This window comes from Pan paniscus, chromosome 21, assembly GCF_029289425.2.
Source record: "Pan paniscus chromosome 21, NHGRI_mPanPan1-v2.0_pri, whole genome shotgun sequence".
Classification (NCBI taxonomy): domain Eukaryota; kingdom Metazoa; phylum Chordata; class Mammalia; order Primates; family Hominidae; genus Pan; species Pan paniscus.
The window spans coordinates 41,954,083-41,967,290 of NC_073270.2; the positions used below are offsets into that span (position 1 = coordinate 41,954,083).

A 13,208-nucleotide genomic window follows, 5' to 3' on the forward strand; every position below is an offset into this window, starting at 1 on the left:
TAGTATTCTTGAATTCTTAATGGCTCAAAGCATCTTGGCTTCGAAACGTCACCTTCACGGGGCCCTTTACCCCACCCCGCCCCCACCCCTCCAGAGCCCACTGTCCTTACCTGACACCCTGGGTGGGGGGTGGTTATATTCTGCAGATCATCGGGAAAGATGTCCTCACCAGCACCTACGGCGCCACTGCGGAAACCCTCTCAACCTCCACCACCACCCATGTCACCAAAGTGAGTAGCAGCAGGGCGCCCCATGCTCCCAGCCGAGCTGCAGGCGAGAAGGTCATGACTGTTGTTCTGCTTCAGCTTCGCCATCTGTAAAGCGGACAGAGAAAACCTGTAGTGTTTACCAGCTTCTGGAATACTGTGCGCTTTGTCCTGTGCCACATGTTGTTCTAGGCACGGGCTCTTCCCACACGGCGTTGACAGCCAGGCTAGGGGGAACAATACTCTCCTCTTTGAAGTAACTGTGAACCATGGCGTGTGCGCCTTGTAGCTGGAAAGTGCTGGAGGAATCTAGACGGGGTGACATATGGGAGGCCCTGCAAGAGTCAGGAAGCATCTCCTGGAAGAAGTAGGGACTGAGTAGAGTCTTGGAAAGCCAGGCAGGACACCTGAGGGAGGAGAAGACAGATGCGGGTGTTCTAAGCAAAGCAGAAGAGGGAAGCAGAAATTGTGTGTTTGCTTATTTGTTTGTTCACTGAGCAGATGTTAGTGAGTGTCAACTTTGTGTTAGCCTCTGTGCCAGGGGCTGCTGGATGTAGCAGTAAGTGAGGCCTGTTTATGGGACATGAGAAGCACATGTAGGGGGTGTAACTGGGAAATTAGGTTGCACTGGGGGCAGGGAGGTGGAATATAGAGCAAATAACAAATACCAGGACACATTTGACTCTGGAGGATCTGGGCCTCAGGGAGATTGGAAAGCCATGAAGGTTTTTAGATTGGAGAGTAACCCAGTGAACATAGGTTTAAGGAGAGAATATCAGGTCCACCAGGATGTGTAGATAGGTGGGAGAAAGAAGAGGGAGAAGTATGGAGAGAGACGGATAATAAATAACTCAGGCCTGGTGGGGAGGGCCTGGACCAGGGTGTGAGTCAGAGCTCAGGCAGCAAGAGGTAGGGGCAAAGGAGGGAAGCCTTCCTGGGTGACCCAGCAATAAGGACAAGGGCTAGTTGGGAGGCAGGCGGGCTGATGCGTCCACACCTATGTGGCCAGGAGGAAGGCAGGAGGGCGCCTAGCCAGGGCTGGAGGCCTGGAGCAGCCAGGTTGATGAGCCATCAGAGGAGAACTCTGGTCAGTTGCACTGGGCCTTCATGCACGGACTGTCCTGGCCTCTGCCTGCGCCTCTACAGGATTCAGCACTTTCTCACGTACCCCACAAAGAACCCACTCTCAGCAAAAGCATTACTGAGCAATGTTGACTTCTCTGAAAGCTTTATGGGAGGTTTTACATCCCACGCCCACAGCAGACAGCTCAGGAAACTCTTCTTCCCAAAGTCCCTGCCAACTGGGAGCCCCCTCTTCTTTCTATCCACTCCTGACTCCAGCTGGGATTCCCCACAGACACCACCCTGCTTTAACATGCCAAACAATTAGGTCCTGCCTCAGTTATTACTTCTAAACTTGTCCAAACCCCTTGCCTTCAGAAAACAGCGGAGGTCATAAGTATCATCAATCTAATTTTCTCTTGTAGTATTTTTTGAAGTTGCTTAAGGCAGAACCTTGTCACCATTCACATTTCATTCATGTGTTCATTCAACAAATCTGCATTCAGCACTGCCCTGGTTAGACTGGGTGAGGGAGTGGGGGAGGAGGGGATATAGAGATGAACAAAATACAGACCCTGCCTTCAAGAGCTGGCAGCCTGGTGAGGTGAACAAGGCCACAGACATACATAAAGTCGGCACCAGGCAGAGAGGTCCAGAACTGTGAGAGAGACAGATTCAGTGCTCAGGCAGTACCAAGGCAGGAAGACAGAAGCATTGCCAACCAGGGTCTGAGAGGCAGCATTGGAGCTAGGCTTGGAAGACCTAGATGGGATAGTTTGGTAGTTTTGGGGAGTGGTGGCAACCAGGCAAGATCTGAAGTTCAAAGTCCAAAATCAGAAAAGAAAAAATCTGAGGAAGTCAGGAGAGAAGGTAACTGCTGGTTCTCAGCCCTGCCCTCGAGAGATGATTTGGGTAGGTCCCCTCTTGAGGCTGCTGCCCCAACAGGACCCAAGAGTGACCTCACCTCCCTCTCCCTCTGCAGACTGTGAAAGGAGGGTTTTCTGAGACAAGGATCGAGAAGCGAATCATCATTACTGGGGATGAAGATGTCGATCAAGACCAGGTATGGGGGTAGGGACCGTTCTTCCCAGTGCCACTGCCCAGTCCTCAATCCCTCCTATGTTGGGTTACCCATGGATGGCTATCCTCATGGGCAGAGAAGGTGTCCACTTCTTGCTGACCCTGTTCAGATAAGAAACCCCCAAGAAAGGGGCATTGGATGGGAGCCAGAAGGAGCCAGAAGACCTGAGCTCTAGTCTCTCCCTTTAGTTGTTTGACTTTGCCCCTCCCTGGGCCTCAGTTTTTCCAGCTGTGCACTAGAGGGCTTGCTGTTCTTCACAGTCTCTCTCGTCTTGGATATTTCATGGTTCCTTCCTTTGCTGTTCTTTACCACCAGGCCCTGGCTTTGGCCATCAAGGAGGCCAAACTGCAGCATCCTGATATGCTGGTAACCAAAGCTGTCGTATACAGAGAAACAGACCCATCCCCAGAGGAGAGGGACAAGAAGCCACAGGTAAGGCTCCTGAGGCCCAGCAACCATGAGAGAGAGGAGGGAGCAGTAGCAAGATCCTCTGAGGGCCATTTCCATCTGAGAAGCCAGTGGCTTGACCCCTAGTGCAGCTTTGACCCTCCCCCCATCAGCCTTCCTGATTTGCTGCTCAAAGGAGAGCGGCACCTCCCCGAGATACAAGTCGGCGGGGAGAGGAAGGAAGACTGGTTCCTTGGTTTCTTTGGGGTTTCAGGCTCCAGATCCAGAAAAATAAATCCAGAAGTGGTTAAAAATTTTTTTAAAGGGAGGGAAATGGAGAGAGGATTGACAGTGGATATTGAGGTGGGACAGATGGAGGTCCTCATTATCTCCTTGGGCATTGTCTATAAACCGGAAGTCAGAAAAAGTCCTACTAGGCCCAGTGCCACGTTCCTGGCCCTGAGTCTCTCTCTCTATCACAAGTCACTGAATGTTGTTAAGGGGCCATGATGACCAGAGCCCTTGATCCCTTTTGTCTTGCTTGATTGCAATTTTTATATTTTTTGAGATGGAGTCTTGCTCTGTTACCCAGGCTGGAGTGCAGTGGTACAATCTTGACTCACTGCAACCTCCGGCTCCTGGGTTTAAGCGATTCTCTTGCCTCAGCCTCCCGAGCAGCTGGGACCACAGGCGCCCGCCACTGCGCCCAGCTAATATTTTGTATTTTTAGTAAAGACGTGGTTTCACCGTGTTAGCCAGGATAGTCTCGATCTCCTGACCTCGTGATCTGCCCGCCTTGGCCTCCCAAAGTGCTGGGATTACAGGCGTGAGCCACCGCACCCAGCCTAATTTTTATATTTTTAGTAGAGACGGGGTTTTACCTTGTTGGCCAGGCTGGTATCAAACTCCTGTCCTCAAGTGATCTGCCTGCCTCAGCCTCCCAAAGTGCTGGGATTACAGGCATGAGCCACCATGCCTGGCATGATTGCATTTTGACTTCTGAGACCTGCAGGAGCCAAAATCTTAGGGACTCTAATATTCTCTTGTTTCACTGTGGGCCATCAATGCTTTGGTGAATAAGAGAAATAAGATGATGTTGGGGCAGATAGGGCTTTTAAGCAACCTAAATTAGGGGAGGGGTTCTTCTGGGCCCTCTGGAAATTTACCAGATCTTATCAGATCTTAAAGCAAAATCCCATAGCCATTGAGTTGGATAAAATAAGCCAGGCACAGAAAGTATAAACTGTATGATTCCATTCATAGGGAGTCCAAAAGCAAGCAAAACTAATCGACACGGTTGAAAATCAGAATATTTCTGATTTTCTATCTGAGAAAAAAATTCTTCTGATTTTTCTGTTACTTCTGGGATGCAGTATTCACGAGGAAGAGGGAAGGGCCAGAAAGGAACCTTCTAGGGTACTGGAAATGTCACTATTTTCAACTGGGTGGGTTACATGGGTATATACATATAAACACATTTATAAAATTATTCTCCCACTTAGAGTTGTGTACTTCACACATTTCACGGGCTCTACCACAATGAAAAAAAATCCATCTCAAAGACCCCACAAATATAATTGCTGGTCTCCTTTTTGCCCTTTTCCTTGAATGAATGAAACCAGTCTTTTCTAGAAAGATACGAGAATGTTTCTCTTCCTTTGATTACCAGACCCCTTAATGTCAGAAGAAAAAGCACTGAAACATTTTCCTGCTGCTCTGAAAGGCTGCTAACCTCTGGTCTGGACTCGGGCTGTTCAGCAGAACTTTCTGCAGTGATGGAAGTGTTCTTTCTGTGCTGTCTGGGATGGTAGTCACTAGCCGCATGTGGCTATTGAGGACTTGAAATTGGCTAGTCTAAAAAGAAATGTGCTTTAAGGGTGAAATACATGCAGGATTTTGAAAATTTAATATGAAAAAAATGTAAATGATCTCAATAATTTTTACATTGGTTACATGTTTAAATGATAAGGGATACATCAGGTTAGGTAAAATGTACTATTAAAATTAACTTCATCTGGCCAGGCACGGTGGCTTATGCCTGTAATCTCAGCACTTTAGGAGGCCAAAGCAAGTGGATCACCTGAGGTCAGGAGTTTGAGATCAGCCTGACCAACGTGGTGAAACCCTGTCTCTACTAAAATACAAAATTAGGAGTGGGGGTTGGTGGGTGCCTGTAGTCCCAGCTACTAGGGAGGCTGAGGCAGGAGATTTGCCTTAACCCAGGAGGCGGAGGTTGCAGTGAGCTGAGATGGCACTATTGCACTTCAGCCTGGGCAACAGAGCGAGACTCCGTCTCAAAAATAAAATAAAATTAAATTAATTTCACCTGTTTCTTTTTAAACTTTTTAATGTAAACTAAAATTGAGAAATTTAAGTGTGAAATTAAAATTTTCTATTTATCTAGAAATTTTTAGAAAAATAGAAATATATAGAAAATTTAGGAAGTGTTATCTAGAAAATCTATTATCTAGGAAAAAAAAATTTTTTTTTGAGACGGAGTCTCACTCTGTCACCCAGGCTGGAGTGCAGTGGCACGATCTTGGCTTACTCCAGCCTCCACCTCCCGGATTCAAGTGATTCTCGTGCCTCAGCCTCCCAAGTAGCTGAGACTACAGGCGTGTGCTACCACACCCAACTAATTTTTCTATTTTTAGTAGAGACGGGGTTTCACCATATTTGCCATGCTGGCCTCAAACTCCTGACCTCAAGTGATCTGCCTGACTCGGCCTCCTAAAGTGCTAGGATTACAGGTGTGAGCCACTGCACCTGGACCTATCTAGGAAAATTTTAAATTGCATATGTAGTTCACATTCTATTTCTATTGGACAGCACTGGTCTAGAAGTGTAGGTTGGCCATGGGCGGAGCCTACCTCCCAGGCTTCCTCAGACCTTCATACAAGTGATTGTCATTCCTATCCCCTCAGTTTTTCAATCATTCTTCCTTTATTCCTCCCAAATCTCAGAGTGGTAGAGTGTAGGCCACTTGCTGAGCTGGGTGTATCACCTGGGGAAGCCTGTTTAAAATACAGGCACTGGAGAACCCTCTCCATAAAGTCTGATTTAGAAAGACTGGACTGGGACCTGGGACCTGTATTGCCTGTGAATCTTCATTTCTGCCTTGGTCCTTAGGGAGTCCACGTGCAGCCAGGTATAGTAGCATTGATGCAAAGAACTCTGTATTGGGAATCCAGGGACCTGGCTCTAAAGCTGTTCCACTGACTGGTGTGTGACCGTAGGTCCGTTTCTTCCCGCTTGAGGACTCGGTTTCCTCACTTGCAAAATGAAGAGGTGGAGCAAGCCCCCTTCCAATTATAGTCCTCTGGCTATTTGCTTTCCTGGGGTATCTCTTCTCCATTCCCTCTCTCACGCCTCCTCATCTTTCCCAGGGCATTCAGAACCAGGCCCCCAGGCTCCCGTCTTCCCATTTCCCTAGCCATTCAGAGCCCTCATCCTGGCCTCCACATCCTGCCCACCCCGTCGCGATGCAGTCTTTCACATCTGCCCACCTCACTGCTCCCTTTGCTGTCTCATTCCCTCCTCCTCGCCTCTCTTTAGTTCTTTCTTTGCTGCCATTGCCCCACGCACCACCATGCCCCATCTCTCTCTCTTCTGGGTTGTTCTGTAAAGGTCACCTTGTTTATGTTGCCCTGGCAAGCCAGAAGTTTCTCTCCCTTGCCTTTTCTGCCCACTTGCTTTACCAGTAATTATGGTCAAGTAGAACCCAAGTCTGACTCTTAATACAGTCAGACTCACTAATTCTAGAAGAGGTCTCCTCTGAATTCAAAAACTCCTTTTTAAAGTGCTTGGAAACATTGGCTTAATGGATGGATGCCTCTTGGTACCCCAAGGAAGAGCTCTGTACTCCTGCAGAGTCTCAAGCCCTGCCCTTTATTAGCTGTGTGACCTTTTAGCAAATCATTTAAACTTTTCAGCCTATGATTCCTCGTCAGCCAAATGGCAATGATCATCACAGTAATAACAATCGCTATAATTTATGGAAAGCTTACCCTGTGCCAGGCACCAGGCCGTGCACTCAACACAAGTACTGTTACCTGCTCATTCATTTTACAAATGAGGAAACTGAGGGTCAGAGATGTTAAGTGGCTTGCTCACAGTCATGAAGCTGTGAACATGATGGATTGATTAGAGAGTGAAACCCAATCTGTTAGACTCCAAAACCCAATGGTCTTGACCTTTTCACCACACCCACTTTTCATAACGTCTGTCTCCTAGGGCTACCAAGATCATCCATGCAGCATGGTAGTTAGCACACTGCCTAGCACATCGCGAGTGCTTAATAAAAGCTCATTATGACTACTACTACCATTAACTTGAAATAGGCTAACAAAATGCTGCACGCAGGGACTGTGCTGTGCTGTAATAAACCAAGAAGAATAAATCATAACACTGTATTGTTTAGATGTCTTTGGTACTTCTGAAGTGTCTATGGGCTTACGAAGACATCCCACATACCCAGAATAATGATTACACTGACTTATAGGACAGCCACTTCATTAATTGATGCACAAACTTAAAGTGCAGCCTGTTACTGTAAGGAAAAACCAAACCAAACCAAAGCAAAACCAATGCCCAGTTAGGATGTAGTAATTTTGCTACATGAGTAATATTCTTTGAGTAGTATTCTTTCTACTCAATTTTGACCAGGGGCCAGGCGCAGTGGCTCACACTTGTAATCCCAGCACTTTGGGAGGCTGAAGCAGGAGGATTACTTGAGCCCAGGGGTTCAAGACCAGCCTGGCCATCATAATGAGACCTTCGTTTCTATAAAAAATGTGAAAGATTAACTGGGTGTGGTGGCTGGCACCTGTAGTCCCAGCTACTTGGGAAGTTGAAGCGGGAGGATTGCTTGAGTCCAGGAGGTCCAGGCTGCAACGAGCTATGATCGCGCCACTGCACTCCAGCCTGGCAATAGAGCAAGACCCTGTAAAAAACAAAAAACAAAAAACAAAAAACGAAATGAAGGAAGGAAGGAATAGATGGATACAACTAGGTTTTGGAGCTAGAAACACCTTGGTAGCTGTGTGCCCAGAGGAACCTCTCTGACCTCAGTTTCCTCATCTGCAAAATGTCATTAATGTATACATTGGAGTTGCTGTAATAACTAAACAACACCTGTGATATACTGGATCTGTGTCTTGCCTACAGAAGGGGCTCAGCAAGGTGAACCTGCTTCCTTGTCCCTCTGAGGTTTTTCCATGTTTAGAGGTTGATGAGAGCACTGAGAAAGTCAGATCGTAATTGTCCACCACCAGCCTGGTGCCTGAGGCCCTGTCTCCATGAGGGTGTTTGTCTTACTGGTCTTCATCTTCTGTTCCTTCCACAAATCCTCCAGAAACATCTGTCCCTGCTTCAGTTAACTCTGTCTTCCTTCTTAAAGTTCTTCCTTCTTAAAGTTCTTCCTTCTTGAAGTTCTTGCTATGAGCGTGGAAAGTCACTCATGTCACACAGAACCTTTTCCCTTCTCTCCCTGCAACCTTGCAGGTCAGACGTCTGGTTTCTGCTCCATCTTCTCCCACTGGCCCACCTCCTTCAAAGAGGACCTGTCTCCCAAACACCACCAGCAAGAGGGCAGCACTTGCCTAGCTTCCTAACCTTCCAAAATTTAATGGGAAAAAATTGACCTGTTCCAAAACAGGAACCTTGGGTTTTAGTCTTGGTTTTGCCAACTTACTAAGCCTGAAGCCTCTGGGCCTCGGTTTTCCTATGTGTCAAATGAGCCAAGAAAGATCCATTTTCTGTGATTCCGTTAGCACTCGACTGCATGCAAGTAGCAGAAATGATGTTTCATCCATTAAATGGTTTTGAGTAGTTGCTATGTGCCAGGCACAGTGTTGAACACTGGAAAGACAAGAGTTAAAAGACAGCCCTTACCCTCAAGGAGATCAGAGTAGTATGTGGTTAAATTAACAACAGCAACAATCATCATAATAAGAACAGCCAGTATTTATTCAGCACTTACTATATGCTGGGCCCTTGCTTCAGTTCCTCCCTATAATGGGAGGCAGAACCTATTTTACGGAGGAAGCAATTGAGGCTTAAAGAAGTTAAGAAACTTGCCAGGCACTGTGGCGTGCACCTGTAATCCCAGCTACTTGGGAGGCTGAGGCAGAAGGATCACTTGCAGCCAGGAATTCAAGGCTGTAATGTGCATTGATTGTGCCTGTGAATAGCTATTGCACTCCAGCCTGAGCAACATAGTAAGACTCGTCTGTTAAAAACTGTTTAAAGTAAAGGAAGTTAAGAAACTCACCCAAGATTACAGAGCTAGCAGGCCCATAGAGTGGGATTTGAACTCATGGAGTGTGATTTCAGAACCTGCTCCTTTAAACACTGAGTTTTGGAGCCAAACCTGGAATCCAGACTTCATTTCTTTATTTAAATACTGCTGTCTGTGGTTTAATCTCCAGGACACAGCAAGCCCACGGACAACAGAAAGGAAAACCAAATGAAAAAAGAACATCTGCAATCGTGACTAAACATTTCTTAGAGCTGACAAGATAGGAAGAAAAAGTAAAATGATGATGATCTTAGCTTCTCGGTGTTAAAGGACATTTTAACACATTTTCAGGCCAAAGTAAAAGATTACCACCTCCCTGGAAACAAGCGAGCAAACACACATGGGCTCTGGAATCCAACAGATGTGGGTTCGGTTCTCTGCTGCCACACACAAGCTGCGTGGCCTTGGAGTGCAATAGCTACTCACAGGCATGATGATTACACATTACAGCCTTGAGTTTCTCACCTCAAGAGATCCTTCCACCTCAGCCTCCCAAGTAGCTGGGATTACAGGTGCAAGTCACTCTACCTTGCTGAGTCACAATAAAGGGCATATGGTAAAGGGTAGCAAAAACAACCTCTTGCCATGTATTTTAAAACAAGTGACAGAAGTTACTAATTTTTCTTGTCCTCTTCCTTCCTTTCCCCCCACTCCCCACCCCCCATTCTACCCCATGCCTCTGGCTTCCAGGAATCCTGACCTCTGTGAAGAGATCCTGGCATTTCTGGTCCAACCCAAGCCAGAGAACCATTAAGAAGGGGCCTTCATTCTGGATTCTCCGACGCAACACTGACGTCCCAGCTGCGATGTACTGTCACTGATGAGAGACTGGGAAGGAAAAAGCATATATATATAGATATATAGAGATATAGATATATATACAGGAAACACCGCGTCCTTGCACTGCTGCTGGGGCTGGCAGAGCAGTTGGCCGACAGCAACAACTGACATCTGAACACCTACATTTCCTTTGCAGACAAATTGAAGAACTGGTGGGATTTTTTTCAAGAAAAAAAATTATATAATAACTATAATCCCTTGCTCACCCCTTTCCCCCGCCAAATAAGAAACGCAAGCCAGACCACGATGATTGTAGAAGTCCCTCCCGCCCTGGTTCTGCACGTTACAGTTAGCAGACGAGCAATTCCATTTGTTCTTCTCCAGCATCTCTAAGGCCCACTTGAATGCAAAGGAAAACACTTGCGCAGCAAAGCAAGAGAAGTCACAGCAGCAAGACACGCACAGTCAACCATTTTCCGAGAAAAAAAGAAAATTCCCCACTTGGAAAGAAAGAGGAGGAACACTGGATTCTTACTTTCTGGATCTTGACACTGGGCTGCAAAACCCACCTTCCTCTCTCCCGCCTCCCCTCACCCTCAACTCTCAATGTCTTGCTGTCATTTTCTGTCTCGGCTCCCTCCTCCCCCTTCCCCCTTCCCCCACCCCAGACCCCTCACCCTCTGTGTCCTGGTCTTTCTGAGGGCCACTGCAGATGACTCTCCTTTGAAATGAGAAAAAGAAAAGAAAGCAAGAACAGAAAACGAAGCCACAGGAAGGGAAGTAGACATTGTATGCTTATGGTTTCTCATTATGAAGGTGCAGCTTGTAGGAGGTTTGTACGGATGTGCTTTGAAGTTATGTATATTACATATAACAGGAAAAAATATTAAAATAAACAGTGCTGGTAAGTATGAAGCTGACATTCTAAAATTATAATTATCTGACTGTGATTGATGTATCCTGAGGTTCCTAGATCTCACTGAACTGGCCCAGCTAAGGAGACCTGGACTCTGGGTGTGGGTTGGCTCACAGTAGGGGCTGACGGGTTCAGTGTAGTAATACTGTGTGTGGTGTTTGTAATTGGTTGATTGGTGGGGAGGGGTGGGGGCCCCTAATGGAGAGGTGTGGGTTTGGCAAGGAAGAAGCAACACAGATGTCGTCCCCAAAATGCCAGTTCAAGACACCTTCTCCCTGCCCCCCTGGTAGTAACAGTCAGGGCCTGGTCTGTGCTCAGGTACTGGGTCCCAGTCTGGGACTCTGCTGCTGAAGTTGCCACAGTAGAGGTCCCTGGCTTAGTCCTTATCTCCCTACGGGGCTTGCCTTGGTTTTCAGTCTTCTCTCTCTTTCTCTCTCTCTTTTTTTTTTTTTTTTTTTTGCCACATTCTGCCCTTCCCTGACCCCATTGTAATAACCAACTCCATATCCAAAGGGAGGTGGTGTTCTCAGCCATTGTAGAAGATGGTGGCTTTAACCTGACTGTCTAAAAATTCCCAGCTAAGCCTTTTCCTCTACTCTCTTCCTTGTTCTGAATCATTTCTTCTTCTCAGGCCAAAGTAGCCATGGTAAGGAGGCTTCATGGGGCAGACCCTGAAAGATCAAAACTGCATTTGCAAAGGCCTCCCCTGTCCCAGGACAAAGCTGAGACTGACGGGTGATGTTGCTCATAGGCTCCAGCTCTGCATAAGACCTTGGCTTGGAGACCTCCCTCTCAGTCAACAGCTGAACTCTGAGCTTGTGCCCAGAAATTACCCCAAGACCATAGGAACCCTTCAAGAAGCTCCCATCACAAGCTTGGCATTGCTGTCTGCCACACGTGGGCTTCCTCAGGCTTGTCTGCCACAAGCTACTTCTCTGAGCTCAGAAAGTGCCCCTTGATGAGGGAAAATGTCCCACTGCACTGCGAATTTCTCAGTTCCATTTTACCTCCCAGTCCTCCTTCTAAACCAGTTAATAAATTCATTCCACAAGTATTTACTGATTACCTGCTTGTGCCAGGGACTATTCTCAGGCTGAAGAAGGTGGGAGGGGAGGGCGGAGCCTGAGGAGCCACCTGAGCCAGCTTTATATTTCAACCATGGCTGGCCCATCTGAGAGCATCTCCCCACTCTCGCCAACCTATCGGGGCATAGCCCAGGGATGCCCCCAGGTGGCCCAGGTTAGATGCGTCCCTTTGGCTTGTCAGTGATGACATACACCTTAGCTGCTTAGCTGGTGCTGGCCTGAGGCAGGGCAGGAAATCAGAATAGCATTTGCTTCGCTGGGCAAATGGGAAGTTCAGCGGGGCAGCAGAATCAGTGGCATTCCCCCTGGTGCAGGCCGGTGGGTCCACTCCAACTCCCCCTGAGTGTAGCAGCACACTTTCCATACACCAGGTTCTTTCTACAATCCTGGTGGAAAAGCCACAGAACCTTCTTCCTGCCCTTCTTAACTTGAGAGTTCCCCCTGTTTCTGGGTCAAGAGCTGGAGTGGTGGCTCCATCCTCTCTGGGCCACTTCAGTCTAGGAACTCATCTTTGCAGGAACCAGGAGTCCTGAGCACACTGAACACACCTCAGAGGGAGGATCCTTGTTGTGGATTTTGTACCTGGCTTCGGGGCAGGGATGAAGTGACCAGGCTTAGCTTGTGGAGTTTATGGGCCACCAGGGTTTGGGGAAATCACCATCCCGCGGATGCTGTGACCTCCCTTCTACGGAGATGCAGGCAGTGCCACGAGGGAGGAGGGGACCTGCAAAGCTAGAATCTAGGGCACTGTTTCCTCCCCATCCTTCTCTTTGTAGAGAATAGAGACGTTTGTCTTGTCTGTCTTCAACCTACTTTTCCTTTTCTCTTTTTTGTTTCTCATCCTCTCTGTGCCACCTCTCCACCCAGGAGGCCATGTAGCATAGTGGAAAAAGTCCCTGAGGGCGGTTAGGAGTTCTGGGTGACCATCCTGGCTCAGCTCCTAACTCACCATGTGACATCAGGCTATCCCCGTTCCCCCTCTTGGGCCTCAGTTTCCCGACTTGCAAAATAAGCAGAAAGAACCAGATGCTCTCCAGGGTCTTTTTCTACTTTGCCATCTCATGGGTCTTCATTTTCTCTTATTTTGTTTTCTCTGGATCTTTTCCATCTGAGGGTACAGGAAGTGCCAGGACCTGTTTCAGTTTTTGAATCCTGCAAGCACATTCCAAGACTGGCCTGAAACTGCATGAGCAACATCACTCGAAATAATTTTTTTTTTCCAAAAGCACCTTAACAACCAATTGCGATGCTGTCCTGTTCCTTTTTACTCACACCCTTCTCTCCTTTCTCGTCCCCATGCTCCCCCACCTCAGTGCTCCGTGCTGTATGCGTGTGCTCTCTGTTCTTGTATACTCAATAAAAGTGAAATAAATGTGTTTGATGCTGAACCATA

At 47.4% G+C, this 13,208-nt stretch overlaps 1 protein-coding gene across 50 annotated transcripts in view; it reads left to right on the plus strand.

Annotated features, from left to right (window-relative positions):
• EPB41L1 (erythrocyte membrane protein band 4.1 like 1) overlaps window positions 1-13,208 on the plus strand; it is a 77,752-nt gene extending 64,544 nt beyond the window's left edge. For 35 of the 50 annotated variants that reach the window (XM_063600849.1, XM_063600839.1, XM_063600840.1 and 32 more), the window contains 4 exons: window positions 147-230; window positions 2,251-2,331; window positions 2,665-2,781; window positions 9,725-13,208. In XM_063600849.1, the coding sequence (XP_063456919.1) occupies window positions 147-230; window positions 2,251-2,331; window positions 2,665-2,781; window positions 9,725-9,733 (291 nt within the window). In that variant the 3' untranslated portion in view covers window positions 9,734-13,208. The remainder of the gene's footprint in view (window positions 1-146; window positions 231-2,250; window positions 2,332-2,664; window positions 2,782-9,724) is intronic. The other 15 variants (XM_063600854.1, XM_063600828.1, XM_063600845.1 and 12 more) reach the window with 1 other exon arrangement.